The following is a 26664-nucleotide window of genomic DNA, read 5'->3' on the forward strand; positions in this document are numbered from 1 at the left end:
ACGGCCACTAGGCTGCTTGTGTCTGCTTTGTGTATGCGAGTGTTGCATCTCATTTGCCAGACGCCGCGACTGAACTCGACTCCATCGCGATAAGCTCCGTCAATCCTCGCCCACAACGCCCCCCCTTCCGCGAGCGGACGACGAGGAGGGGGGCATCAGCGTGCACATGAGGTCACAAGCCTGCGAACCGTGACCCAGCATACTGACTCTTGGTCCTCGCGACAACGACGCTTCCAGCCTGCTGCCCTCGCACAAAGCCAGCCTGGGCCCGTTCACACGCCGTCGCCGCTGCACTGGGTCTCATTTAATTTCCAGAGAGCAAAAAAACCGAGAGCCATGACACTGGCCGCACCACCCGTCATCGCAGACACGGAGTAGCGCTTCCAGAGCTACACAAACCACCATGTTCTCCAGCTTGCTGCGGCCCAAGCGGGGTCGGAGACGCTCAAGCGCAAGACCGCTCCTGTTCACCGGCTTCCAGGCCTTTCGAAATACCACTCCCTCCGCAGAGGACACGGCGTCGGAAGAGCATGAGGACAGCGACGAGAATGGCGACGACGACGACGAGTACGACGACGCGGACGGGTATGATGACGACAGCGAGGGCGAGCAGAATGCTGCCCAGCCCATCTTGCCCATCTTCTCCGCGCCCGTTCTAGGTATGTTGCCTGCAGTTCTCATGCTGTCCACGCCAATTCTTGGACTGACCGGCGCCGACTGTAGACAAGATCCCTATCTACCATCTCCAGCACAGCATCCGGCTCCTCGTCATGCAGAAATGCGAGACCACCCTGTCGTGGGACCAATTGCGTTCGCCCCAGGTGTCGCAGTTTCTCGTCAAACCCATACAGCAGAAGATAAGAGACAGCCATCTGAACCGTGGCACGCTGTACGCCTTGCTGGCCAACTGCCTGCAGTTTCAAAAGGATGGCCAGATGAACCCCGGCAGCATCGGCGTCTTTCGCACCAGGGCCGTCTTGTGCGAGCTGCTAGCCATGCGCATGCTGCGCGACTCCAACACGCGCGAGCTCATCGACGCCCTCTTCTACGACTTCGATCCCATGCAGGGCGTTGCTCCCGCCCCAGGTACGGCCACGCCTCGCTCCCGTCAGCACGCCCGCATTTCTGCCGTCGAGATTGCCATTCGTGCCCAAGCCAAGCGCTTTCTCGCCCACCCTCTCGTCGTTCAGCAGCTCGAGGCCATCTGGGCAGGCGCCATCGTCTTTCACTCAGCCGCCGACACGCTGCACCGCAGGCCCCCGCAGGGAGCGCCTTTTGCCACGGACTACGGGACGCTTCGGTCGCCCGAGTCGGCGCGCACCATCACGCCGAGTCAGCCTCAGAAGTGGCATGTCGAACAGCTTGGTCCGCCCCTCGTGCGTAGATCTGTCAGCCTGTACGACCCATCCGACGCGTCCCCATTCAAGCTCTCTCGCCTCCGCGTCCCGCGGTATCGTCAACTCTTCTCCACCCTCTCGTACGCTATCATGCTTGGCCTCTTCCTCGCCGTGCTGATCGAACACTCTTTGTACATAACACCCCTTGAGATCGTTTTCTGGTTCTGGTCTGCCGGCTACATGCTCGACGAGCTCGTCGGCTTCACCGAGCAGGGCTTCGGCCTGTACATCCTCAGCGTGTGGAACGCCTTCGACATTGGCATTTTGCTCATGTTTTTATTCTACTACGGTTGTCGGCTGTACGGCCTTGTCTCTGGAAAGCACCACACCGCCAGCCTCGCATACGACGTCCTGGCCTCGACAGCCGTCCTGCTCTTTCCGCGCCTGTTCTCCGTGTTAGACCATTACAGATATTTCAGCCAGCTGATGATCGCCTTCCGGATGATGGCCCTTGACTTGTTCGCCATACTCATTTTAATCGTCATCGCCTGCAGCGGGTTTTTTGTTGCCTTCACCCTGGCATTTCCTGTCAATCTCACGCCGGGCGAGACCGCATACGCACTCTTCCAGCTGCTCATGGGCTTCACGCCAGCCGCGTGGGAGATTTGGGACGGCTACAATCTGCTCGGCAAAGCTATTCTTACCCTGTTCCTCATCATCTGTCACTTTCTCATCGTCACGATCCTGATCACCGTTCTGACCAACTCGTTCATGGCCGTCGTTCAAAACGCGAACGAGGAGCACCAGTTCGTGTTTGCCGTCAACACAATGTCGATGGTCAAATCCGACGCGCTCTTTTCCTACATTGCCCCGGCCAACGTAATCGGCTGGCTGCTCACGCCGCTTCGGTACATCATGCCCTTTAGGCAATATGTCAAGCTCAATCGCACCGTTATCAAGGTGACTCACATGCCGCTTTTGCTGGCGATCTGCGTCTACGAGCGCCTCGTTCTTTCACGAAGAACATTCGAGCCTCTGGACCTTGTGGAACAGCGCGGCCGGCACAAGAGCCGAGTCCCCGCTGCATTTGCAATCGCGAAAGACGCTGAACTATTCAGTCCAGGGGCACGACTTCGAGAGCCGTCCGTGACGACATTTCGCAAAGACAGAGCATTGGAGGAAGTCTTTCGGCGTCCTTTTAAAGGAACGACGGCTCGTATTGAGGAGGAGCAGGCGAAGTCCACGACCGTGGTCCAAGACTGGATGCGAGCCATGGGGGAAGGAGGGGCTGGATCTCCCGTCGAAGAGCCTAGGGATGTTCTCGACAAGCTAGAGACACGTAGACCCACTTTCAGACGGCACCGAACGGCGCAGGGCTTGTACGCTCATCGCCACGGCTCCGGCATGGCGCCTTCTGCGGTCTCAGATCCGGAGGATGCTCGAACTTTGCCCGTTCGCGTGTTCGACGCCTTCCGTCACACATCCGCAGCTAGTGCTTCCATGGACGAGCTTCCGCAGCAGACGGACGAAGATGCTGGAGACGAAATGGCTTCGAACGAGGACGATGAACACCGCAGCGACGACGAGCCTTCAAACCGCAATGAACCTTTGGCAGCTACCACGAGACACCTGAAGCAGGGCGAGAGTCGGTCCGACCTCGACAAAGATGATTATTTCCGTACTCCCACCGCGTCCAAATCGCAGACGCCCATGTTCCACACGGCAGCCACGCAACAACGTCCGAGGTCGCCTCCTTCCGAAGAGTCCCCCTCGCGTCCGAGAACGGCGCAAAGGCGCACGCACAAGCACTCGCGCAACGCTTCGTCTGCAACCATCCTTTATTCGCCGCTAAACACAGACGTGGATAGCAGAGCGAAGACGCCACCAAAGCCAGGTTCGCCTACGAAACGGAAGCCAAACGCAGGTCATGGCGGTACAGGAATGCGCAGCGGAACGGTGACACCGTCGGGGCGTCGTGCAGCTCCTACCCTACAACCACTCGCCTCAGTCACCAACCCCGCCAGCAAACCTCGCGCCATCCTTCCGCCGCGAGACGATCGCGAGTCGAACCACAACCTGGCCAGTTTTCTAGCCATCAACAGTGGAAGGAGAGAACCCTCATTCAATGCGCGAGCTCTGGATCTGGCTTCTGACCTGGGCGACAACCGGGCCGGCCCAAGCGTCAACATTCTCGAAGCGCTGCCGGCCAGCTTTGGCACGCAAATGGAAATGAGCATGAGGCGCCATCAGCAGCACCATGGAGTTGGCGACGGCGACGGCGACACTGCCAGAAGGCTGAACAAACTTGTGCTGGCGAGGATGTCGACTCTCGAACAAGGTTTTGCGGAGGTCCTGCGCGAGGTCAAGGGGCTAAGTCGGGGCGCCAGCACGAGAGGCAACAGCAGCGTCGAGGGCGACTCGAAGAGCAAAAGCAAGCGCAAAACGCAGGCCGACAAGTCCGAGCGGCACAGGCCGAAGAGCATGGTAGAGTCGACGTCGCGCGCTGACGACGCCGCTGGTCCAGACGCGAGCGCTCAGAACGCGGACCACGCACCGACCTCCCCGTCCGGGTCGCTGAAGCTGGACAGTTAGAAACCGATGTTTGGACATTTTTTTTTGTGTGTTTTGCACTTTCGATCACGGTAGCTTCCACAGTGTTTTGTTGTCCTTTCGATCACTGTGGCTTTTTGTTCTCGCATTTACACGGGCCTGTTCGCCGAGCCAAATCTGTTATTTTTTTTTTTTTTTTGGTGGCACAAGATATCCCCCCTCTCCCCGTCACATGGGACTTCATGGCATAGCGTAAAATATTTCCCCTTTCCGACAAAGCACATTTTTCTGGCCATCGACCCTCTTGGGCCGAGACTAGACTGTCTTCAGCATCCTTCGTCTTGTCGGCTCGATGTTGTATGTACAATATATATATGTATTCTTGTATCTGACACCGTAATCTAGAGGACGAAAGTACTCGGACAGGGCTTTTACGAGATGATCAATGTTGAGATGTGGTTTTTGCTTTGTTTTAAGATACAGAGCACGCCTTACACTCTTTATCATTTGCGCAGAGAGCAGATCCCTCTGTCTCGTAGTAACCTTTTTGAGATCCACACTCCTACCAGAGAACAAGGGTTCCCTAAGCGAGGCGAAAATGCCCAACATCCGTGTCTCAGGTCTTCAAGTAAGAAGTGCCTTCGCACCCTCATCGCAGCCAGGCTGTCGGGAACACAAACCGTACGGTTTGATCTAGGTTTTCGACACGGTCCTCTTCTTCGGTTGTTTCCTTTGCTGCGGGCTGCCATCCGACAGTTTTGCATCGTTTCCAGCCTTCCGTTTCAAGCGGGCCGGCGACGCGACTAGCGAAGGAGAGTCCACGTGCGATGCCGCGGGTGTCATTGGCATGTACGGATCAACCGCGAAACAGCTGTATGGTCCGCGATCTGACGTTGGAGAGGAAGATTTCGAGAAGACGAGTTCATTCGCGCGAATTGCCACGGAGACGTCGTGTGTTGTCGTCGCGGCCGCGGATTCAACGCCGGCATGTCTCGTGTTCTGTCTATCGCTTGATTGCTGACTTGGAGACGGGTTCTTGTGCATCTCCGACACGGACTCCACATGCTTGAATATATAGGCTTGTTCGTTACAGCCTGAAGCTGTATCTTCATTGCTGTCATTTCTTACCTGATCATCAAGTTCGATTGGCTCGCCGGCGTCAAACCGCTTTGCCAGCTCACGATAACTCTCTGCCTGAGCCTCGAGTGCCTCACGAAGCTCTGGGTCGTTGCAGGCCGGACACGCGATATAGTACGCCTCGCGCTTGACTGGGAAACCAAGTATCTTGTACTCATCAATGTTGTCGCCGATGAGCTTTACGGAGTCCCAATCCAGACAGTCTTCGCAGTACCCATTAGGGCACCAGCGGCAGCTAGACAATGTTAGCAATTAGAGTCACAAACAATCATCTACTCTTTGCGAACTCACCGAAAGATCATGCCGCCCGCTTCCGCTGCTTTCTTGCTGCAACTATGACAAGAGTGCTGGAAACAACTCCAGTTCGACATGTCCTTTGCCCTCTTTGCATCGTCCTTACTCATGCAACCCTCGTGATATACACGAGGACAATTCGTGCACTCGTATAGCAGGCCCTCGGACTCGTAACATTGCTGACAGTGCTGTATTCTATCAGTATATCACCTCAGGAGAACGTAAATTGGCAGATTCAAACCTACGTCTTGATGAGAAAACTTGAGTCGTGTCCTCTTTCTGGATTTAAGTAAGGGAGATTTGCCTGCTAGAGTTGGCACAGACTCCCACTCAGCACACGCCAGCGACGCCTTGTTGACCGCGAACCCATCTATCTCAACCGTCAATTCCTTGCCTAAGCGACGTTGCTCCCGAGATGTAGTTGGAACCATGTTTGAGCCTTGAGGTGACGCGATCCGACGACCATAATTCCGGCCTTCAAAAACAGCACACTCAACTTTCTCCATAGTCGCAAGCCACCTTTCCTCGTCGGCTTCGTCATCACTCCCACTAAGGTCCATCTTCTGCCGACATCTCTCAATCATAGTTCTGCAATCCCAATTGGCCATCTCGTCTGCGTCCGTGCTAGCACTTGCCAATGTCTGGGTACCCCGACGAAGCAAGCTCTTGAATTGGGAATAGCTTCCGAATAGCGATTTGGATTGGTCGATCTGGACTCGATTAGTGCTAGTTTTCAATGGGTTATCATAGATATTTTCCATCGCTTCCGTTATCTTAGCTGACAGATATAGCTTCTTGTGAATGCGTCCAAGCATTTGCTCCTCAACGCTGCCAGAAGTGCATAGTTTGTAAATCGTAACAGGCTTCGTCTGGCCTATTCGGTGACATCTTGCCTCGGCTTGAAGATCGACTTGGGGATTCCAATCCTCGTCCATGAAGACAGCTTCCGTGGCAGCAGTCAAGTTGAGCCCAACACCACCTGCCTTTGTTGAGATCAGGAATATTCTATAGTTGGATTCAATCTGCTGGAAGAGGCGAACATACAGGTTACGTTTAGCGCGCACAGTAGCACCATCGAGGCGTATACACTGGAATTTTGTGCCCGATTCACTTATCAATGTGACAAGGTCTTCCGCCCAATCCAGAACTTCTGTGAAATTGCTGAATACAAGCATCTTTTTACCTTGCCGGACAACAATCTCATCGATGAGTATACGAAGCGCCATGAATTTGCCTGAGTTTTCGTATATGTGCGAACCGATGTAGTTGACGCTTGGAGCAGCATCCGGAACCAGGTATGGGTGGGTACATACCTTTCGCAGCTGAAGAGCAAGATTCAACAAGCGCCTCCATGAGTCCTGATTCGACGCTGGTGACAATGATCTTCTGGGAGTGGACTCGAATGATGTGTTGTCTATGTAATCCACTGCCAGCGAATGGCTCATCGAAATTGTTTCAGCTTGTGTGCTGTCGTCATGAACAATACCAGTTCGCACGTCTTTCATCTGCAGAACTTGTTGTTCCTTTCCATGTGCGCCTCGATATATCTCTTCCAGCATATCGTCTGACTGCTGCGTCAAAAGCTTCAAATACCATTTCTTCTGCATGCGCGTCAGGGGCACGAACAGGCGAATCACTTCTTTGGGCGGTAAATTGAGGCTCACTTCTGCACTGTTCTTCATCCGCCGCAGCATGATGAGCTCAAGTAGCCGGCGACAATGGTCAATAATTTCTCGGTTCACTTGTCCTTTGGTAAGATTGAACGCTTCTCTGAACATCTGAAGACTATTTTCGGTAAAGATGTCTGGGAAAAGCCAGTGAAAAAGCGACCACATCTCTATGAGATTGTTCTGCAAAGGCGTTCCAGTTAATATAATGCGATACTCGGCTTGGATGCTCTGAAGTGACCTCGACTCCTGTGTTCTGTAATTTTTGATACGATGGCCTTCATCCAAAACGACGTAGCGCCACGCAGCGACAGATCTAAACCAGCTTGACTCTGCTCTAAATGAGTCATATGTGGTAATGACTAGGTCGTATGGTGATGCCTGTAACTCTTGCACTGGTGATTTGCTATAGCGGAGTGCGTCACGTTTTCTCTTACGCCATTCATCCTTAAGGAACTCTCTTTCATTGACAGGTCCGTGAAAGCGGAGAACTTCTAATTTCGGAGCAAATTTGCGAGCCTCCAAAACCCAGTTCTCAAGCACGGTCAGAGGGCAAATCACCAAAAATGGGCGTAGTTCTTCGGACACGAGCGCGTTGTTCCTTAGCTCCTTTTCTTTGAGGTATTGAAATAACGACAAGGTCTGCAAAGTCTTGCCCAAGCCCATCTCATCACCTAATATAGCGGGCATGCCGTTATTATGCATATGTACGAGAAATGAGAGGCCCTTCACTTGATATGGCTTTAGGGTTGCATTGATTCCAGCAGGTTGAGCTACATCTTCGTAAATAGAAATGAATGCCGATTTGTCAAAGCTAAGTTGCTCGACATAATTTTTTGGAGGAAGTAATGGTAAAAGAAGTGAGCGGTTATGATAAATGAAGATGTCTCTCCTTGTCTTCGTAGACGTTAAAATTTGTTGACGGACAACGTTTCGCGCTGAAGGTTGTGAGGCACACGTCTTTGGCACGGACTTTCGACGAGTCCGGCTTGTTGATTCAACGAGAGAGTCGTTCTGGCGGGAGAGCCCCAGTTTTGCAGCAGAGCTAGATAAGAGTGAACGAGGGCGAAGGGCCTTGCCAGTCAAAGTCATCCGTTCTAATACTGGTATGCCCAGGCTCGGAGAACTCACTTCGTGCTCGTCTTGGAGCTCGAAGCGATTTGGGACCCGACAAGTGGACTTTTCCAAGACTGTGGGCAAAGCCGGATTATCACACAATTCTGATGTTGAAGAAAACGCCCAATCTCTTTGCTCGAGGTCTTCAGTATAGAGCGCACATGTGCTATTGGATGTTTGTTTTGGGGCGTTCTTAAGCCTCACTGTGCTTGGCTCACGAGACACACATGAAGTCCTTAGCCCTTGCTCAAAAGGATCATATTCTGACGGTGTCTCCGGTGGGGTGAATTCACTGGTTTCTAACTCTTCGAAGTTGCGTGCTGATTTCTGACGGCAGTGTTCACCCTTTTCCATTGTGGATCGGGCCCTCAAACGCTCACGGCGAGCCTTGAGAACGGACTCTGGGATATTCTGGACCTCAAATACTCTCATAAGGCCAATACAAGCATCGTGTTAAGAGATCTGTGAGCGTTTCTGTCGAATGTCAGTGTGTATCAGAGGGTGTGGGATGCAAACTCGTGGCAACGTCGTAAATTCATCGGCGGTATTGAACGGCGTGTTCTCTTCGGATACCGACGGTGCCCGGCTAATTTCCATAACAATGCGAACAGGGCGTCAAGTTTGGTAGCGCGTTTTTGTCAGGTTTGAGGATTGATAGAGATCAAAAGAGACATAAAAGGACCCTCCGCATGATAAACGTAGTCAGAGGATGTGAGGACAAAGCATCACAACTGCCAAATGCGAATGCGAGGAAACGAAAGGCCTGATCTACAGCACCTGCAATAGACATGATTGAAACCAAAGTGAGGCTGGCCAAAAAGGCAGCACATTACTGTGGGCTTATCATCAGCGTTGCATTCAACTTCAATAGCTCATTAGTGGCAACGTAGTGTGTGTATTATGCCGGCAGACCTCTGGCCTTTTACGGGGCTTTTCCCCCGTCTTCGGTTGCTCATGATCTGGCATGCACTTCAGTTTTGCTGTGCAAAGAGCTCTTCAACTACAGGGCAAGGACAGCGTTGCGCAGAACTCTCTTCAACAATTTCTGGTGTGGAGTTGAATTTAGGTCACGACGCGCATGGACGCGAACCTCCAGAGTGGCGTCTCCGATCGTCCAGAGTTTATTCCACACCACGTTGACTCTGTACATTGATGCACTACCTCCACATTTATATTCCCGGCTTGAACCACATAACCCGTACCACAGAAAACAAAAATCCGATCTACTTGCCTCCGTACTCATCCGCACTGGGCACAGAGGATGGACGAGGAGGGAGCTGAGATAGTGCGATAGTTATCGACACAAAGTTGCACTGGCGAGGTTTTCTGACAGCGTTATTACCTGCTCAACGATGACGCTGTTCAACGTGATATACTGTCGGCGCTCCGATGGCAAACTGGAGACTGAGGGTAAGAATCGTGTACGGGAGAAGAATGAGCCCACCAAGGAGCAGCTGGATTCAACGCCTAATGAGAAAGGAGTGAGCGACTACTACCGCCCGCTGACCATGCACGATGCCAAACACCTAGATTGGAGACGCAAGCTCGCTGGCATGCTCGTCAAGGAGCTGGGTGGTAAAGATTTCTCGTACGGTGAGTTCAGGGTTTTGCCTTCGACCCGGCATCAAACTAATGTTTTGCCGTTCAGCAGACGGAGCATACATCCTGGACGATCTTCCTGAAAACTACCGCCTCTTCGAGCATGTCAAGTCAAAGCCGACGGACGGAGATGCGAAACCCGGCAAGACTCACGCTGGAGGAGGTCATGATAGACAAGACGCATACTTATATGGCCACCCAGGTGGCAGGAAGAAGAGATTCCGAAGCCCAGGCGACTTCTTCCCGCACTTATTATGGCTTTGTACAGATGAGGCCGGAGACCCCATGAACTGTACTTGCAAGTTGTGCTCCCCGGATGAATTGCAGACAGACGTCAAGTCTGGTCCGGCGAAAGGAGGCACAGTGTCCATGAAAGTCGAGAGCCAAAAAGCAGAGCAGGCCGTGAATAAAATGCCGGCTGTTGAGATTCCTGCTCGTTCGACAGCGCAGCAGCTTGCACCAGCTACTGCACATTCCAAGCCTGCTACACAGTCCATCACCGCTCCTGCAGCTTCTCCGCCACGACAGCAGGCCACTCCACAGCAGAACCCCCAGCAGCGTGTGTCCCAACCACATGCACCCCAACAGCAGGCGCCTCAGCCGCAGGCCCCGCAACGGCAGCTCGAAGTAGCTACACTGCCAACCCCGAAGGACATTGATCAACAGATCGACACCACATACGGTCAGTTCAGCTTCAGATTAGGCGAGCTTGTTTGGTTCAACCGTGGTGCAGCGTGGGCGCTTGGTGTTGTGATTCGAAGGTGGATGTTGAGAAACATGCCTCCACATCATAGTCGGAGATACGTCATTCAACCTCTATCTGCCCCATTTCTACCTCAGAACACAGTCATCATTGAAATAGAAACGGCCATGCGGCCGTGGCTAGCCTGGAGCCCACCGATTTTTTGTCACCAGGGACTGAACCAAGGACCGCAACCGACCTTTTCGACGGTCGATTGGAATGCAGTCGTTAGCGGCCGCTACGGGCCGAGTAATGATGAGATTGTTATCGTCGATGCCAGTATAATGGCTGCACGAGCAATCGATTCCACATACACACCATTTGGCTACCTAAAGTCTTCCCCGATCACGCAAGTACAGAGTGATGCCCAACCACATTATACCACACACCAAATGTTCTGGAACGGTGTTTATATTGGGGGCGAGCGGGTGTGGGTCGGCGATCCGGTTCGATTGCGTGCGAGCAATAGCGAGGATGTTCTTGTCATCTCGCAAATCATCGAACGTCCTTTGCAATTCATTTCTACCCAGCCAACGGCACCAACGAAAGTCCTGTTGACAGGTAACGTCATATCCTGTTCTACCCTTCCAAGTGATGCTGTTACACCAGACCGCCAGCATCTGGTCCCGCAACGCATGCGTGAAGACCTGGAGGCTCGCAACAAAGCCATCCAGGCGATTGGGGGGCCGAAATCATTCTGGAAGATTCTGCAGTACGGGCAAGTGGTAGATGTCGCCGATGTGAAGGGTCGCTGGTACGAGACTAGCATCATGGCGCCCATCGTCAATCAACAACCCAACTACAGTGACTGCGTGCGGGATGGTCAGACCGATTCCGTTGCACGTTCTTTCAACGGCCGCATAGACGTAAATCGAACCGCGGGTATACGGCATGACAAGCGAGAATCCGCATTTGGTCGAGCTGTGCCTGAAGGCTTACGTTTGATCGAAGGTACGGAACCACCGACTCCCGCGATGGAGATAGCGCCAAGGACGGAGCCACCGCAACAGCAACAGCAACTGCCACCACAGTCACAGCCACATGTGCATCATATGCCTATGCAAACAGAGTTTGACACACAAATGAGCGGGAACGACCAGGCTGATGGTCTTGATCAGTTCATAGACTTGGGGGAGGAGGAGACAGAGAGTATGACAGCATTTGGGCAACCGTACGGTAGCCAAGGATCATATTTCCATTGAGGGATATCATGATCCTCTTGAGCTTCGTCTCAAAAAGCAGTGGCCAATCAGGATGCGACTCAACGCACAATACATTTTGTGTTATGGCGCCAAAAAGGATGTCGAAGTGGCAGTCCTCATCGCTAGAATCAAGCTGCAAATCATTAATCATGCTTCAGCGTTCACTGGGAATATAGAGTGGGTCTTATTCCAACTCTCTGCAGCGTAGAACCGAAGCTTAGACGAATACTGTCAAGAAATTCAAGGCTTAGGAATTATGGAAGAGATTTCGAGTTGAGCACTAGAACCACTTTTCTCTACACATTTGACGCTCGACTTTACATCGCCCTTTCTTTGGGGCTTTGTTATCGGAAAAGAGTTTGTTCGGCATGGTTCCTTATGCTCCTAAGAGGTCTGCCACCGTCTCAAGCTTGTTGTGAGGCATTCTGGCTCGGGAACTTTTTCTTACATGTAAGACCAGCAGCGCTTTCATGTAATCACAAAGTTTGGTCTCCTCCCAATCGAGCTAAGATTAAAGGGCCCCAGATCTAACAGGTGAAAAGTTTGTACGAACATTTTGCCTGATCCGATCGTTCACAAGCTCAACGCTGCCGGATCCTAAATGATTCCCACTTAAAAGTCATGAGGAAAGAATAAAATCGGATTCCGAGAGAGGCTCAGAACAGCGATTTACGAGAAAGTGTCAAGCTAAAAAGTGACGCATCGTATCGGCAAAACAATGGTTGGAAGACCACAACGACTCGTCGCCACTAGCTGGTAGAAATATGATACGGGGTGGCTCGCGAAGTGATCTGCATCGCAGAGTTAACAATGGACCACTGACAGTCTTACGTATACTCATCGAGGAAGAGGGTTATCGAAAACGAAATCATCTTAGAACAGAGCGATTGGCGTCACCAAGGCTTCTTTATTTGGGGTGGATTTTGCCAGCTTCGTTGTTGCTAGAAACTTTACTCAGTTGTTGATCAGTCCAGCATGCTATTACCAGCTGCTAAATCTTGGCACCAGCGACAATGTTCGCGGCAATCAAAAGTGCAGCGCCTCGAAGCCGAATCTGCATACAGCGCTCAATCAGGTGAACCTTATATCCTTGGCAGAAGCAGCGCTAATTAGTGAGGTGATGGGCTTGGTTCGGACACGAAGCCGATCAGCCACTGCAGGGATACAACACCATCGCTCCCTCTTTTAATCGTACTTCGCATCTTGTCAGCCTTGCCTCATCCCTTTCAATTTTTTTCGAAAAGACTTCGGCCTGAATAGAATGTGCGTAAAAAAAAGCCATGCCCGTGTCGAGCCGCGGCCTTGTCTTCTCGTCGACACCCATATTGCCATAGTTTTCTTCTTTGATGCACGCAAGGCTGAGAGGCTGGGTGGATCTCGGGCAACGCTGCAGCTGCAGAAATCCGGCGCAGAACGCTTCCAATACATCTAGCCTGCTTGCTGCTCCGCCTGGGCTTTTTCAAGGCTCAGCTTCCACTGCCTTCTGCCTCAGTCCTTTTGTGCCGTTGCTCCTCAATGAGGCCGCTTCCAAAAGGCCAATATAACAGGATAAAACATTACTCTGTCCCAGCTTTTCCTTGTCCTGACCCAAGGGGTTTTCCCTTATCTTGCTTGACAGCATGCCGAGTTTTCTTCTAGCTGCCATTTGCGTCTTCGCGGCGTACGCACAGTCAATTAATCCGTCAGCTACGACCACCGCGGCTATATCTCCCCCCACAAAGGGATATTGCTACTATCCAAATCATAACTCTACCGCCGCATATGATGACCGACCATGCGATCCATATGCAGAAACTAGTATGTGCTGTCCGAATGGGTGGACATGCATGAGCAACAAATTGTGTGTGGTCACCGACGATAGCATTGCGAAAGCCTCTGTAGGAAGCATTGAGAGGGGTACTTGCACAGATCCATCCTGGAACGATACAATATGCGGAAACTTCTGCTTGAGTGCGTAGATTTGCACTGTCTAAAATTCCGGATATGAAAACATTGCTAACGCTTGCGATTAGATCAAAACGGGAACAACACCGACGGTGCCCTTAGGGCTTGCGGCAACAATCGTTTTGTTTGCGCAGTGGATGAAGAGGACAGCACTGGCAATTGCGAAAAAAATCTGAAAGTGTTTACGCTGCCTACCGGAACGGCTGTGACGATCATTGGCCTAGCAACAGGCACTACGTCAACGTCAATTGTTCCTGTGTCCAGTCTGGTCAGTGGCAGCGCCTTCGCAAGCTCGGCCAGCTCGAGCTTCGCTTCGTCTCCATCAGCGGCGCCAGCAGGTGGCAGTAACAAATCTCACAAGACACGCGATATCGCCATTGGTGCGACTATTGGATCTGTCTCCCTCATCGTATTCTTACTGCTGATAATCTGTCTGATTCACAAAAAGCGAAAGAAATCGAGGACTTCTCTCAACTCGAACCTCTCCCACGAACATGAACGACTCCATCAATCGGCTTCAGCTGCGGATGTCTATCCGTCAAACACAAATCCTGCGAGCAGTTCGACAACTGAGCCTGTACGTGAATCAACGGTTCCCACACCAATACCTGTTGCTGTAGAAGAAAAGGTCCCCGAACCTAAACACCATATCCTCTACAATGATAACGAAGATGAGATTGCCAACGGCATAGGGAATCCCACAACAGCTCTGACGGCTCCCCAGACTGGACCAGCACGAAACGCAAGTGCGCTCGATGTTACAGATCGAGAGCTGGCGGGTATCAAAGGCAGAGCTTTCATTGAAGAGGAGCCGCTTACAAGTAGTGAACGGCCCGATGCAGTTGACATTAGCACATTTGATGGGAGTCGTTCCAGTTTGCTCCATCCTGGAAAAGCCACTCCATCAAGCTGAACTGGTCATAGCAGCGAGCATGATCACTCATAAGCCGAAACTGTCACTCAGAGACTAATTTTCTTTCTGTTTTGTCGTTGTCGAAAGTCCCGTGGCTTTGGAGGGTGGACTTCAACGTCAGAAGAAACTACACTCGTCGATACTTCTGTCCGAATTTGCGAACGAATTGCGCTAAGTGTGTGATCACAATTCATCTTCACGTCAACAGTTCTTGCGTATATCTTTACGTTCTTTGTGTATTCCATTTGGAAGAATTCATTGCGCCACTGGGGGCTACTTGAACTCACAAGATTGGCCTCGGTATGGACTGTTGATGAGATTCAAATATCTGCATCTTGTTCAATTACACGAATGTTGAGAACTATAACAAGCATTAAGAATCTTTGCACGATATCAGAGACGTTTTGAAACTCAATAAATATGGTATTTATGACAAAACTTTGTAATTCCTGCAAACAGCACAATATCTGGATTACAGGCTGCTTCCTTAGACCCATTAGACAATACTTCGCTATGGACCCTGCTCATCCTCTCCAAACGCCATGCTCGATGCGGCCTACCCAATGCGATAAAAATGGGTACGATAAAGCGAAGCAAATCAACGTCGTCGTAGAAGGAGCCCTACTAACAGTTGCAACTGTTTTCCTGAGATTGCGGGTTGGGGTTGATGTTCACGTCAATCACTGTTGCACATGTCAGCAAATCCGGGCATAGCGTTCGCTCCATCTTCGTGTCATACTTGTCCCTCTCTGCTCTGCTGCTGAATTTTCAGCTTCCATCCCGGGCAACGCCTGTGCGATTCGCTTGAAGAGCAGTTTGACGTTATGTCCAACCTTCGCGCTGGTCTCAATGAACATCAGGTTGTTTTTTCGCGCCTCTTCAGCCCCCTGCTGCTCCGTGACTTCTCGCTTGTCCGACAGATCGGTCTTGTTGCCGACCAGCACGATGATGACATCGTTGCCACGTTCGCCTCGCACGTCGTCGACCCATTTTCGCGTCTGATCGAATGTCTTGGCATCTGTACAACCCCTTGCATCAGTCCAGCGCTGTTGAAACGGTCTTCAAGATGACGTACTAGTAACATCGTACACCACGACCGCGACGCTAGAATCGCGAATGTAGGAGGGGATCAAACTCCGGAAGCGCTCCTGGCCTGCCGTGTCCCACAACTGTAACCTCACCGTCCGGTCATCGAGGTACATGGTCTGCGCACAAAATGTTAACATGCACGCCCGGCCCGGCTGTAGACGTGCGCGCGCACCTTGGAGAGGAAATCGATGCCGATTGTGGCCTGGTACGTGTTGTCGAATGTATCATACATGAAGCGAGTTATCAGTGACGTCTTGCCGACTGGCAAACGCAAGGTCAGCGCTTGCAAAGATAGGCAACTATCGTTTGAGGACATACCGCTCTGCTCGCCCAAGAAGACAAGCCTAACATGCCATCAGCATCGGTGCCAATATGTTCCGTGGCGAAATTCCGGCTGCCCTACTTGAACTTCTTCAACGGATTGGAGTATCCCGACTGCGCCATCGTGCCTGGCTGACTGTGAACAACAAACCGAGAAGCAGGCTGCGAGGCGACTACGTTGGTCCGAAGAGCGAAGTGGCAGTGGTACTAATATGGGTGCAATGGGGTAATAAAGGAGGAGCAGCAAAAGTTCTGGGGGTGCTGCGCTTCTGGGCGAATGATAATGACGCTGACCCCAGAAGGAAGCCTGAGGACGGGACTTACCGTACCCTTGGACGCAGCTTTGGCTAGACCCTGGTCCAACGGACACCAAAAATTTCTGGACGCATGCAATTCTAGATCCACCTCCAGCAGACATCGATCCATATACTCGCTTCTACTTTTGCGTTCTCTTGCGTGTTTCGGCGCTGACCATGGCCGAGGCTTCAATTCTGCCTCCGCAGCAGCACAAGCAGCCCTCGCGCAAGGGCAAGAAGGCCTGGCGCAAAAATGTCGACATCACCGAAGTGCAGGATGGCTTGGAGGAAGTCCGCGAGGAAGTTATCAAGCACGGGTAGGACGACCCGCAAAGGCTCATTCTTCTTGAAAAACGCTCATTTTTTACGAACAGAGGCGTCATTGCTGAACGAGATTCGGCGGAGCTTTTCGTCACCGACACGACCGGCTCGAAGGACATCCAGAAAGCGTACGCCCGCGCCAACAAGCTTCTCAAGGCAGATGAGATTCTTGCACAGCGCTCTGCAGTGCCATCTGTAGCCACGCACAAACGGCCGGCCGGCTCCAGAGTCACGGACGGCCTTGTGGAGCCAAGCAGCAAGCGACGACGAGACTATGTTTCGAGAAAAGAGTACGAAAGACTCCGAAAATTTGCATACGGTGGCAATTCAGTGCACAAAGACGTCGTCAAACAGGGTGACGATGCAGATTATGACCCGTGGGCTGCCGAAGCGTCCACTCAGCCTGCGGAGCTGCCATTTCTAGCCAAGAAGAATGCGGTTCGAGAACCAGTCACACTCAAGCAGGCGCCCATCAGCTTAGCCAAAAGTGGTAAAGCAATTTCTGCCGTACGCAAGCCAGAAGCCGGCAAGAGCTACAATCCCTTGTTCGAAGATTGGGAGGCTCTCATCCAGCGCGAGGGCGACAAGGCCGTGGCAGAAGAGCGCCAGAGGCTCGAGGAGGAACGGCAAGAGGAAGAGAGGCAGGCCATGATTGCGAAGGCTCAAGCTGAGGAAGACACAGAGCATTGGGAAAGCGAGTGGGAAAGCGAGTGGGAGGGGATCATGAGTGAGAAGGAAGATGCCGAGCAGAACAGGTCGTGGCTACGCAAGAAGAGGCCGGAACGCAAGACACCGGCTGAAAGAAACAAGATCAAGAGGCGAAAGCAGGAAGAGCAGCGCAAACGTCACGAGGAGAAGATGCGCACGCGCGATCTAGACCTGGCTCAGCTCAAGGCACTGGCTAAAGAAAATCGCAATTCCAGCAGCAGGCCACAGGCAGAGCCTTTGCCTGAGGAATCGTCCTCGTCCGAGGGAGAGGACATCAAATTAAGAAGGAGGCGACCAAAGCACGTTCCTGAAGCCCCGCTCGAGGTAGTGCTTGCGGATGAGCTGGAAGACTCGCTCCGGCGGTTGCGGCCAGAGGGCAATCTCCTGCAGGATCGGTATAGGAGCATGATCCTTCGGGGCAAGATCGAAAGCAGGGCGAAGATAACACAGCCCAAGAAGCCGAAGCGGGAGGTGAAAGAGAAGTGGTCGTACAAGGATTGGAAACTAAAATAGAGGACAGTCAAAGATTTTGCTTTTTGCACGGCGGTCTAAGCAGATTGTACAGGTGGCACAACGCAGTCCGAGTCTTGCGATGTGATGGGCCGCTGCGGATTAGATTACTTGCACATACAAGATTCAGGCTATCGAAGGTGCCTGCTCTAGCTGTGGCAGGCTCTGCTGCGTAGTCATGCAAGGTCAAAATCTCATTAAGCGTATCCAGGAATTCAAGCCAAAGAGTGGCAGCATCGAATCATGACATCCTCTTCTCGTTGCCCAGTGTAGCTTGGGACAAACGTTTCGAGGCCTTTCCCCCAAGGCGCCGGTCTACGGGCGTCGATGTGAATCAACGACAGCCTTTGTGGAGAGATTAGCTTTGTGTTGTGCACACTGCCGCATCGCGGCTGTGTCTGTGACCGTACGTTTCGGGATTTGTTTGGGACAGAGCGAAGACGATGTGAGAGCTGATGACAGACTGCTGATCATGTGACGAATCGAGGGGGGGAGCACGGCGGGTTCCGACCGTCGCCCACCTCGTCCCCACCACGGGATCCCAATGGCCATTGCATAACCCGGATTCCGGTATCTGTGACGGTAGAAAGCAACGCATTCGCGACGCGGCAGTGCGAAAACACGACGCGCAGGGGACTCGACATCCGCCTTCACCTCGAAGCGATGCGGCAATGTGAGTCCAGCACGAGCGCAGAAACTCGACTTCTCCGCTGCGTCTGGTCGTCTCTCCATGGCGTCCACGGAAGCGACGTCCGGCCACAATCGTATGCGTCCGTCGCACCTTCCTGCCCGTCGACGCCCCTCAGCCGGCTCCGTGGGCTTCGTCGTCTTCTCCGCCCACCTCGCTGGCTTCTCACCATCCTCCATGTTGCCCCTCGCCTTTGTGCCCCATATCCCACGCGCTGGCACGGAAGCACCCTGCCTCGATCGGTGAGAAGCCAACGCCTCTTCATCAGTAGAGTTCGTGTCCACCTGTTGCCCTGCCGGCTCTGTCGACTATCTGTGTGGGACTCTCTTGCCCAGGTATCGCATCCTCTCTTATCTCTCGCCTGGCGCGGGCTCTCAGCCATGTGTGCCCTCCATGCTAGAGCGTCCTATATTTCGTGTTTGCAGAATCTGTCTCTTGGACTTCCAACCTCCCTTTCTCTCAGTTCGTTTGCCTGCATTGTTTCTCTTTGACTAAGAGCCGTCTGCTGGATTTCTTTTTTTTTTGGTGCTTTCAGATGTGATTTTGTCACACATTTCACTCGGCTTTTATCACACCGTCATCGCTAAAACAGGTACAGCCATGCTGACGTCTCCTTCTGCCAATCAAATCCTCGAAGAATCGGTCGTGTTCGGCTCCGTGGGCTTCGTGCTCTTTTTCGGGAGGCTGTAAGTCTCTTATAGCTCTGTCTCCACTCGGAATGGTTTTGTGTAACAGGAATCCAGCTGGTCGAGAGCCATCCTCAAACAGTCGTGGAAAAAACTCCAGATCGATGACTACACCATGGTTCTTACCTTTGTTCGTTGGCATCGGCTATTTCTCTGCCTGTGCACAGCACTTGCTGACCGAACCCTAGTGTTGCTATGTTGTATTGCTGGTGTTGCTGAACTATTCTTGCCATTATTCCACCAACGAATATCCACCTGAACAACTCGAGGGCATCTTGAATGATCCTCGAGAAGTTCAAGACCGCATATACGGTAGCAAAATAGTAGTGGGCCTGAACCAAGCGTATCTCGTAACCCTCTGGGGTGTCAAGGCTTGTCTGCTGATGCTATACTACAACATGACCAGAGATACCGCGAACAACATCTGGGTCAGGCTTGTGATCTGTTACACGGTGTTCGGTCTTGTCGTTGTAGAGATTTCCTGTCTCTTCGTTCTCTGTCGGCCTTTCTCGCAGTACTGGGCACTACCAGTCAAGAATCCGCAATGTGCAAACTACTTCTACTATTGCATCATCCAAATGGTCTTCAACGTCTCCTCCGATTTCCTGATGCTTCTGTTACCCCTGCCGTTTATCATCAATGCTAGGGTGCCACTACTGAAGCGATTTCTACTAGTTGGCATCTTCAGTCTCGGCCTCTTTGTCATTCTTGCCGCAATACTCAACAAGTACTACAACTTTACCATGCCAAACACGACCGTTTACATGGTCTGGCACATTCGAGAATCCAGCATCAGCATCTATGTTTCCAACGTCATGTGCTGGTGGCCTTTACTTCGCAAGATATTCGGTTGGAAACGATTTCTACAAAGAGGCAGTAACATTGGAATTTTCGGTGAGCCGAGTGGTAACAGGGGGTCGGCAACTTTCGATACTGACAACACACCTTTGCGCGACCTAATTACCACGACTCCACCGCCATATGCGTTCAGCAAGGAGATGGATGGAAGGGTCGACATAGAGACTGGTGAGACATACATTTATGACGGCGCTCATCATGTGTCTTAGCGCCAGTCACATTTTTTCATAGACTCTTTGATATGAAATAGAATGTGCAATGGAATTTACTTCTGAGTTGGACGTCATAGCTCAAGTGTAAATACCAATGGTTCTTGATTGCGTGCTTATCCTTTAGACCATCAAAATGATGCTACACATAGCTTGATCAGCTCAAAGTAAGAAAATGGACGCGTCTGCTCTATAACATCGTGCATATTTCAAGCATAATCGAAAGCTCCTATTGCTCCCATACGATGCTCCAAATTGTTATCACTTGAAATTATATATTCTTGAATCATGTCTCACGGCAAAACGGTGTTGACATGACAAGACTTTGTCCCGCAGACGACAGAGAACTTGGTTTCGAGATTGTACAAGGTGCTTGTTGAACAAATCTACTTGACTAAGACGATTCTTCGGGCGTACTGGTTCGAAACTCCTTTGCTCTGATCCTATCAAGGCGGGGCGAGCCATATCAGCGTAGAGTTTCCGTGTACTGACTTCATGACACGCTTTTCACTATCTCCAAGACTGTGCCGCGTGATAAGGTGTGAAGCTGTCACTTATAGTGTGAATCACTGCTAACGATGCTCTCTGCACGTATAAATCATGCCAGACATGAAGGTGGTTCATCCTTTCGAAGATCACTCGTCTTGGATCCTGCGCCTAAAGATCTATCAGAATCAGGATATCATATCGCTTCCCATGTGAGCAAAAGCTTACCATGTCTCTCCAACATACTCATGTACGGGCCGCAGTGCTGAAAGGCCATTTCTGTGCTTGGGTTACAGTGCTCCGTCGGTGCTGGCAGAAAATGGATGTGGGCAAGGAACGGACAGGTGGGGCCCAGAGCGAGATGGATTTTTGTGCCCGAAGATATCACAATGCTTTTCAAGGACTCAATGTGTCAAGCATCTCGGCGATGCGACGCTACTGAACAAAGACGGATGGGTCTATCAACGGAACGGACTCCCACCGTTGAATCAAAATCAGAAACCAGGCCGTTGAGTGAGCGGCCAAGACAACGGGTTGATAAAGAACTGATTCGTACGAGTGCTGCTCAGGTGTTGTAGAACGATTTTTCTTAGCTGCTCCTGCTTGCGGTGACGCCTTCGTATCGAGAGCATCTGAACTGATCCTCGTTGCTCCAATTTCGACACGTCCACAAGCTATAGCTTCAATTCACGCTCTAAACTAGTTCGACTCGAGACGCGAGTCGCTGTTTGCGAAGTTCGCTCACTCCCCAAAGTTTGAGTTACCGCTGGTGCCATCAGACACGTTCAATCTATTGCGCCATGCAACCTCTACTGAGCTCTATCAATGCCAAAGGAACACACAATGTTGATCTCGGCAGTGAGCCTTTCCCTTCGAAGGAGGACATCGGACATATAGCTAGAGATCGTTTTTGTCGATTGATTGAATATGAATATGAACAAATCAACCCATCCTAGGGAAATCAGCGCCGTAAAGGTTGCGGTTCATCTCGTTGATGCATCGTTGCTAGACGGGTCAATCCGCTGCCAAGCTATAGCTGATGCGCAAGGCTGGTTGCTCCTCTTCAGACTAATGAACCCTTGGCTACCGTCAAAATGCTGCAAGTGTTTTGGCAAAAGCCGTAGAGATGCAGTCTCAATCGGAGAACGGGATTATCACGTGCGCGTGAGCTGACTATAATTAGGTCGTCCTTTTGCAGGCAGGTAAGAGATGTTCTCGTAGTACAGAAGAAATGTAAGTAAATCAACACGAATAGGTAGAACGATCGATCCTAGGGATTATTCAGCCATCTTTAAGGCCAGGATAGCGATGAGAGATCAACTGAAAAACTCAGCACTCTGAGATGTTGATAGAAGAACCGACGATAGACACACACAATGCCAGGGCACCAGGTAGCTGGTGAGGTAATCTTGTCCGGAAGCAAAGTCGCTCTCCAAACATGTCTTGACGCTCCACAGGTATCGAATGGTCTATTTTGTCAGGTAGTCGTGCAAAGCTGACGGTCTAGACGCAGTCGCGGGAGATTTGCCAAACAAGTTCGCCGCACCGACATTAGAGGAGGAGGTTCGGAACGAGCCCGAGCATCTTCCATTCGCGGCCGGGTTCATTCCGACGAACGAGGATGCGGACCAATAAAGCGTCAGCAAGTGCTGCAAAAAGGCAGCCGATGATGTCAAAAACTGCGTTGCGTCGGGGCCGATTGCCTACCGTTGTCACACTCGCGACATACCTCAAGCTGTCGCAGCCGAAAGTGCAAGCAACGTCCTGATCTGTGTTTTGGTTGAGGTCATGTTCGAGAGCATGGTGCCGTACGGATCATCCAAGTACAATGTACGAACAAGTTCAACCCAAGCTCTCGCATGTACCGTGAATCTTGAGTGTAGGGATCAGTTGTGGTTTGCTTGGTTTGATTTCCTTTTCCCGCCCGTCTTTTTCCTTGCGAATGGTGCTGGTTCCGCGTCTTGGACACTTCAGATTGTCGGGTGACCACGATCGTCGGACGCTCGGCCTAGACCAAAAAGACCGAGCGCGTATCGGCTTTGCTCAAGCTCCAGCAGGCTGTTCTTAGCGAAGGATGCAAGTGGCTAACTTAAGAGGCAAACGCAATTACTTCTCTTCAACGGAGACACCATTGCTCCGTCCTTGCGGAAGAATATAACGACGTTCGCTGCCTCGCCCATGATGCCTATGTTCACACATACGCGGTTGGCATAAGTCCATTTCACAAAGACACTGGAGTTGCTCCGCCAAATTCTCTTTCTCTAGTCCACCCGAGCCTGCTACAGCTCTGGTTCATTCCATCGCACCATTGACTTTCGCACAACTCCCGTCTGCTAGAATCATCTTCGAGCAAGACAGAACGTCCTCCATTTGGCTCGGTGACGAGTTGAGGAGCATCACAGAGATGGAGCCACAGGTATGCCTTATTCCCATGAATTTCGTCCCTCCCTCCTTATCTTTTTTTGGGGTGAAGTCCTTCGACCGTGCGCTTGGATTCGAGGCTGAAGAGAAGACTCAAACTTCAAAATCACATTGAGCTGCAGATACTAACTTCGTGCAGAAAAAATCAGGGCCATATCTTCCACAGACATGGTCGCTGGGTGGAAGGCTGGAAAAGCATGTTGATATACCCATCACGGCAGTCTTCCTGGCCCTCTTCATCGGTGGTGCTGCGTACCACATGAGCATCTTTCAGATCAACCGGAGACGGAACCACCGCTTCTTCTTCTCGGCGCTCATCTTCGGTTTCTGTATGGCGCGGATCGTCACTTGTATCATGCGCATCGCCTCTGCCTCGCTGCCAACCGATCTGTCCCTCGCGATAGCTGCACAGATTTTTACAGCCGCCGGCGTCGTCATCCTCTTCATCGTCAACCTAGTCTTTGCGCAGCGCTTGATCCGGAGCTCGCACCCGCGTGTTGGCTGGCACCCGTTCGTCGGCGCGTTGTTCAAATTCGTCTACGCCTTGATCGTGCTGACCATTATCATGGTCATTATTGTCGTCGTACAGTCCTTCTACACCTTAAGCACTCACACCCACAAGATCGACAGAGACATATTACTTTACGGAGTCACCACTTTTGCAATCATCTCGTTCCTGCCGATTCCTTTGACGCTGGCTGCAACTGTGATTCCTCGGAGCAACGACCGACCACTTGACAAGTTTGGAAAAGGCCGATGGCGCTACAAAGTCTCTATTTTATTCGTCGGAACCATTCTTGTCTGCTTCGGTGCGTCTTACCGCGCTGGCACAACGTGGTTGACACCTGTTCCGCAGACTCGGCCACTGCCGAAAATACTTGGCAAAGCCCCCTTCTACATTGTCAATTTCACCATCGAGGTTCTTACCGTTTACCTATACGCAATCAGTCGTGTCGATAAGAGATTCCACATCCCAGACGGGGCAAAGCAACACAAAAATTATCAAAAGGCCGCGGCCGCCGCTACCAGCAAGCAACGCGTTGCATCCGACGAAGTGGAGCCTGCTTCTGAGCCAAGGACTAGCATATCGAAAACTGCCGGCTCGTCAGACGCAGGCTCTTTGCAAAACCATGCCAGCGACCCTAAATCACGCGACGTTGACATCGAAAAATACGCTGCCGGAGAGGCGAATCCTTGAATGGCCACTATGTGACGACCTTGCGCGAAACGACCATATCACCACATCGCTGATGCGAAGATGGACGAAAGTCGGAGATGAAGGATCTCGCGGCATGTATTACAAACTCTGTGCAGGACAAAAGTTAAAAGACGGGAACTGCATTATATAGAGTGAAAGCTTGGGGGAATGGTAGGCACACCCACGTTGTAACAACAGAATCCTGACAAAAGCGGACGTGTTCAGCTTGAGACCGTGTATGCACAGCAAAAGCACGACGTAATTTACTTGAATCGATCCTTAATACAGCATTTTAGTCTGACAACTTACTCTATCCGCCCGCTGTCGAAGGGTTGGCCAACGATGTTCTTTCATAGGGCCGGATAGTAGAGTGCTCCTGGGATGCAGTGATTATTTGCAGCGACGGCTGCAGACAGATGGTGATTAGACTCTCATGCTTCAAGGAGCAGGGCTCTGGTTGCCGTTGGCAGGCGTTTCTGTGCATGACTTTGTATCACGGACAGAGCAATCGAACAATGTGGAGGGGCAAGACGTTGTGCTTTGCCTGGCAGACCCAAAGCGCGTTGAGGTGCCGCCACGCTTGGCGAGGGGGCGTCCTGTCTGCAGGGGGGTCCGGCGCGGGGCAGGACGTCATCCGCTTGCCTGTGCCTGCGGCTCACGGTGCGTGGGTCTGGCTGCCTGCAACTGCCTACGCCCTGCCAGATCTTTTTCTGACACAGGCGCGCTATATAACTCGGTTGTTTCTCTGCATCCATCCGCGCTCGAGATTATGTGACCATGGTCTCGACCGAACACGAGAACGCCGAGCACCACAAGATGGATAGTCCAGATGTCCCTCCGTCGAGAAAGCGTTTCATTCCGCTCGGTGCGTGGCACTGCTCTCCACAAGTATCGAGAGGACGAGCTATGTGTTAACTGATGTTTTGGCAGAAAATAACCCAGACGTCATGAACTCGCTGATGTACAAGCTTGGCTTGTCCCAGGATCTCAGCTTCCAGGATGTGTGGAGCATCGACGAACCCTCTCTTCTTGAATTCGTCCCCCGCCCGGCGCACGCCCTCTTGCTGATCTTTCCCGTTACCGATACATACGAGAAGTTCCGGAGAGAAGAGGATCAAAACAGGCCAGAGTACGACGGCTCGGGCGAAAATGAGCCTGTCGTCTGGTACAAACAGACCATTGGCAACGCATGTGGTCTTATTGGCCTCCTCCATGCGGTGAGCAATGGGGTTGTCCGGTCGTTTATCAAAAAGGATTCAGATCTGCACGACTTGCTGAAGAAGGCAATCCCACTTAAGCCATCTGAGCGCGCTGATCTGCTTTACGAGTCTCAGGCTCTCGAGTCTGCACACAGAAGCGCTGCAACGATCGGTGACACGGCAGCGCCAGCGGCAGACAACAACGTCGACCTGCATTTTGTTTGTTTCGTCAAGACAGAGGACAACCACTTGTGGGAGATGGATGGTCGTAGAAAAGGCCCGCTTGACCGTGGTCAGCTACCCGAAGGAGAGGACGTCTTGGGGGAGAAGGCGTTGGAGCTAGGTGTTCGCGCATTTTTGAGACGCGAGGCCGCTGCTGGAGGCGGCGATCTGAGATTCAGTCTAATCGTTCTGGCTCAGAACTTAGACTGAACATGAAAAGGAGGGTCGAACAAACGAAGATTGCCTTTGTTGCCCCGCAGAGGCATCGTTCCTCGGACAAAAGCTGAACGCATGTTAAACCTGGCGTGGATGACCTAGCGAGGCTGAGAAAACCCGATCGGGAAATGCTCCACGACGTATATAGTCCTATTGACTTGTTATTCTGTAGGTGCTCCGGTTTGGCTGCTAAGTGATGCTTGTTCCCCGCTCGAATCCGGCCGCGACGAATGCCAAATTCGTTAAATACCACTGCCTTATCCCGGGATTCAACCTCCTAATAGTAGAATGGTATACTCTGATTTCTGGGTGCTTCCTCGCTTAAGCGGATAGAGCTGGAAAGGAAAGCTTGGGGTCGGAGGGCATTCCGGACGAAAGATCGACAAATGCAAGCTCGACGATATTTTCGTAAGCCATGTGCAAAGTCCGGGCCCGATACTGCAGTCCGCTCTCCCATGGTCAATTGCGCTCTGGTTCTCAGTTCTCTTAAGCGGACTTCTGTTTCGTTAGAAAGTACAGATCCAGCACGAGCTTAAAAGTAAAAAGGGCAAAGTAATAAAGTACTAGGTACTAAAGGATTGTTACGGCGTACTTGTCAGTACAGCCAGGGTAACATGGGTCATTGCCAAGCAATGCCAAGTGGCAGTCTCAGTCTTGGCATGTGAGACTTCTGCACGAGTCTCAGTCTTGGCATGTGAGACTTCTGCACGAGTCTCAGCCTTGGCAGATGAGACT

General features: G+C 51.7%; 9 protein-coding genes across 9 annotated transcripts; 7 read left to right on the top strand and 2 right to left on the bottom strand.

Annotated features, from left to right (window-relative positions):
- Window positions 1-220: 220 nt before the first annotated feature.
- Window positions 221-4086, top strand: PV09_08783 (uncharacterized protein). The gene is made up of 2 exons (XM_016362738.1): window positions 221-659; window positions 724-4086. The coding sequence occupies exons 1-2, from the start codon at window positions 404-406 to the stop codon at window positions 3927-3929; spliced, it is 3462 nt and encodes a 1153-aa protein (XP_016209478.1). The 5' UTR covers window positions 221-403; the 3' UTR covers window positions 3930-4086.
- Window positions 4087-4485: 399 nt separating this feature from the next.
- On the bottom strand, window positions 4486-8517 carry PV09_08784 (uncharacterized protein). Its single transcript, XM_016362739.1, has 3 exons — window positions 5564-8517; window positions 5316-5506; window positions 4486-5259 (listed from the first exon to the last, which is right to left on the bottom strand). The coding sequence occupies exons 1-3, from the start codon at window positions 8453-8455 to the stop codon at window positions 4581-4583; spliced, it is 3762 nt and encodes a 1253-aa protein (XP_016209479.1). The 5' UTR covers window positions 8456-8517; the 3' UTR covers window positions 4486-4580.
- Window positions 8518-9090: 573 nt separating this feature from the next.
- On the top strand, window positions 9091-13017 carry PV09_08785 (uncharacterized protein). The gene is made up of 2 exons (XM_016362740.1): window positions 9091-9694; window positions 9750-13017. The coding sequence occupies exons 1-2, from the start codon at window positions 9454-9456 to the stop codon at window positions 11642-11644; spliced, it is 2136 nt and encodes a 711-aa protein (XP_016209480.1). The 5' UTR covers window positions 9091-9453; the 3' UTR covers window positions 11645-13017.
- A 113-nt stretch (window positions 13018-13130) lies between these two features.
- Window positions 13131-14925, top strand: PV09_08786 (uncharacterized protein). The gene is made up of 2 exons (XM_016362741.1): window positions 13131-13594; window positions 13657-14925. The coding sequence occupies exons 1-2, from the start codon at window positions 13264-13266 to the stop codon at window positions 14499-14501; spliced, it is 1176 nt and encodes a 391-aa protein (XP_016209481.1). The 5' UTR covers window positions 13131-13263; the 3' UTR covers window positions 14502-14925.
- PV09_08787 (GTP-binding protein ryh1) lies at window positions 14839-16172 on the bottom strand. Its single transcript, XM_016362742.1, has 6 exons — window positions 15994-16172; window positions 15909-15934; window positions 15763-15851; window positions 15577-15706; window positions 15241-15519; window positions 14839-15184 (listed from the first exon to the last, which is right to left on the bottom strand). Exons 1-6 carry the CDS (start codon window positions 16032-16034, stop codon window positions 15126-15128), a joined length of 624 nt encoding a protein of 207 aa, XP_016209482.1. The 5' UTR covers window positions 16035-16172; the 3' UTR covers window positions 14839-15125.
- A 143-nt stretch (window positions 16173-16315) lies between these two features.
- Window positions 16316-17958, top strand: PV09_08788 (uncharacterized protein). Its single transcript, XM_016362743.1, has 2 exons — window positions 16316-16524; window positions 16582-17958. Exons 1-2 carry the CDS (start codon window positions 16385-16387, stop codon window positions 17747-17749), a joined length of 1308 nt encoding a protein of 435 aa, XP_016209483.1. The 5' UTR covers window positions 16316-16384; the 3' UTR covers window positions 17750-17958.
- A 1013-nt stretch (window positions 17959-18971) lies between these two features.
- PV09_08789 (uncharacterized protein) lies at window positions 18972-20189 on the top strand. The gene is made up of 3 exons (XM_016362744.1): window positions 18972-19120; window positions 19178-19250; window positions 19309-20189. The coding sequence occupies exons 1-3, from the start codon at window positions 19035-19037 to the stop codon at window positions 20185-20187; spliced, it is 1038 nt and encodes a 345-aa protein (XP_016209484.1). The 5' UTR covers window positions 18972-19034; the 3' UTR covers window positions 20188-20189.
- A 2593-nt stretch (window positions 20190-22782) lies between these two features.
- PV09_08790 (uncharacterized protein) lies at window positions 22783-24866 on the top strand. The gene is made up of 2 exons (XM_016362745.1): window positions 22783-23089; window positions 23234-24866. Exons 1-2 carry the CDS (start codon window positions 23078-23080, stop codon window positions 24290-24292), a joined length of 1071 nt encoding a protein of 356 aa, XP_016209485.1. The 5' UTR covers window positions 22783-23077; the 3' UTR covers window positions 24293-24866.
- Window positions 24867-24936: 70 nt separating this feature from the next.
- Window positions 24937-26630, top strand: PV09_08791 (uncharacterized protein). The gene is made up of 2 exons (XM_016362746.1): window positions 24937-25157; window positions 25223-26630. Exons 1-2 carry the CDS (start codon window positions 25070-25072, stop codon window positions 25921-25923), a joined length of 789 nt encoding a protein of 262 aa, XP_016209486.1. The 5' UTR covers window positions 24937-25069; the 3' UTR covers window positions 25924-26630.
- Window positions 26631-26664: the final 34 nt, after the last annotated feature.

This window comes from Verruconis gallopava (genome assembly GCF_000836295.1).
Source record: "Verruconis gallopava strain CBS 43764 unplaced genomic scaffold supercont1.47, whole genome shotgun sequence".
Classification (NCBI taxonomy): domain Eukaryota; kingdom Fungi; phylum Ascomycota; class Dothideomycetes; order Venturiales; family Sympoventuriaceae; genus Verruconis; species Verruconis gallopava.

What these genes read in the sequence shown, in the direction of transcription:
- PV09_08791 (XM_016362746.1), top strand. Translation starts at nt 25,070, where the DNA reads ATGGTCTCGACCGAACACGAGAACGCCGAGCACCACAAGATGGATAGT. An exon ending in AAAGCGTTTCATTCCGCTCG is followed by an intron (nt 25,158 to 25,222) that starts GTGCGTGGCACT and finishes ATGTTTTGGCAG; the next exon opens with AAAATAACCCAGACGTCATG.
- PV09_08785 (XM_016362740.1), top strand. Translation starts at nt 9,454, where the DNA reads ATGACGCTGTTCAACGTGATATACTGTCGGCGCTCCGATGGCAAACTG. An exon ending in TGGTAAAGATTTCTCGTACG is followed by an intron (nt 9,695 to 9,749) that starts GTGAGTTCAGGG and finishes TTTGCCGTTCAG; the next exon opens with CAGACGGAGCATACATCCTG.
- PV09_08787 (XM_016362742.1), bottom strand. Translation starts at nt 16,034, where the DNA reads ATGGCGCAGTCGGGATACTCCAATCCGTTGAAGAAGTTCAA. An exon ending in GCATCGATTTCCTCTCCAAG is followed by an intron (nt 15,707 to 15,762) that starts GTGCGCGCGCAC and finishes TTTTGTGCGCAG; the next exon opens with ACCATGTACCTCGATGACCG. An exon ending in AGCAGAGCAGAGAGGGACAA is followed by an intron (nt 15,185 to 15,240) that starts GTATGACACGAA and finishes CATGTGCAACAG; the next exon opens with TGATTGACGTGAACATCAAC.
- PV09_08786 (XM_016362741.1), top strand. Translation starts at nt 13,264, where the DNA reads ATGCCGAGTTTTCTTCTAGCTGCCATTTGCGTCTTCGCGGCGTACGCA. An exon ending in ATGCGGAAACTTCTGCTTGA is followed by an intron (nt 13,595 to 13,656) that starts GTGCGTAGATTT and finishes GCTTGCGATTAG; the next exon opens with ATCAAAACGGGAACAACACC.
- PV09_08783 (XM_016362738.1), top strand. Translation starts at nt 404, where the DNA reads ATGTTCTCCAGCTTGCTGCGGCCCAAGCGGGGTCGGAGACGCTCAAGC. An exon ending in CTTCTCCGCGCCCGTTCTAG is followed by an intron (nt 660 to 723) that starts GTATGTTGCCTG and finishes CGCCGACTGTAG; the next exon opens with ACAAGATCCCTATCTACCAT.
- PV09_08784 (XM_016362739.1), bottom strand. Translation starts at nt 8,455, where the DNA reads ATGGAAAAGGGTGAACACTGCCGTCAGAAATCAGCACGCAACTTCGAA. An exon ending in TCAAGTTTTCTCATCAAGAC is followed by an intron (nt 5,507 to 5,563) that starts GTAGGTTTGAAT and finishes GATAGAATACAG; the next exon opens with CACTGTCAGCAATGTTACGA. An exon ending in GCGGGCGGCATGATCTTTCG is followed by an intron (nt 5,260 to 5,315) that starts GTGAGTTCGCAA and finishes AACATTGTCTAG; the next exon opens with CTGCCGCTGGTGCCCTAATG.
- PV09_08788 (XM_016362743.1), top strand. Translation starts at nt 16,385, where the DNA reads ATGGCCGAGGCTTCAATTCTGCCTCCGCAGCAGCACAAGCAGCCCTCG. An exon ending in GAGGAAGTTATCAAGCACGG is followed by an intron (nt 16,525 to 16,581) that starts GTAGGACGACCC and finishes TTTTACGAACAG; the next exon opens with AGGCGTCATTGCTGAACGAG.
- PV09_08789 (XM_016362744.1), top strand. Translation starts at nt 19,035, where the DNA reads ATGCTGACGTCTCCTTCTGCCAATCAAATCCTCGAAGAATCGGTCGTG. An exon ending in GTGCTCTTTTTCGGGAGGCT is followed by an intron (nt 19,121 to 19,177) that starts GTAAGTCTCTTA and finishes ACAGGAATCCAG; the next exon opens with CTGGTCGAGAGCCATCCTCA. An exon ending in ACACCATGGTTCTTACCTTT is followed by an intron (nt 19,251 to 19,308) that starts GTTCGTTGGCAT and finishes ACCGAACCCTAG; the next exon opens with TGTTGCTATGTTGTATTGCT.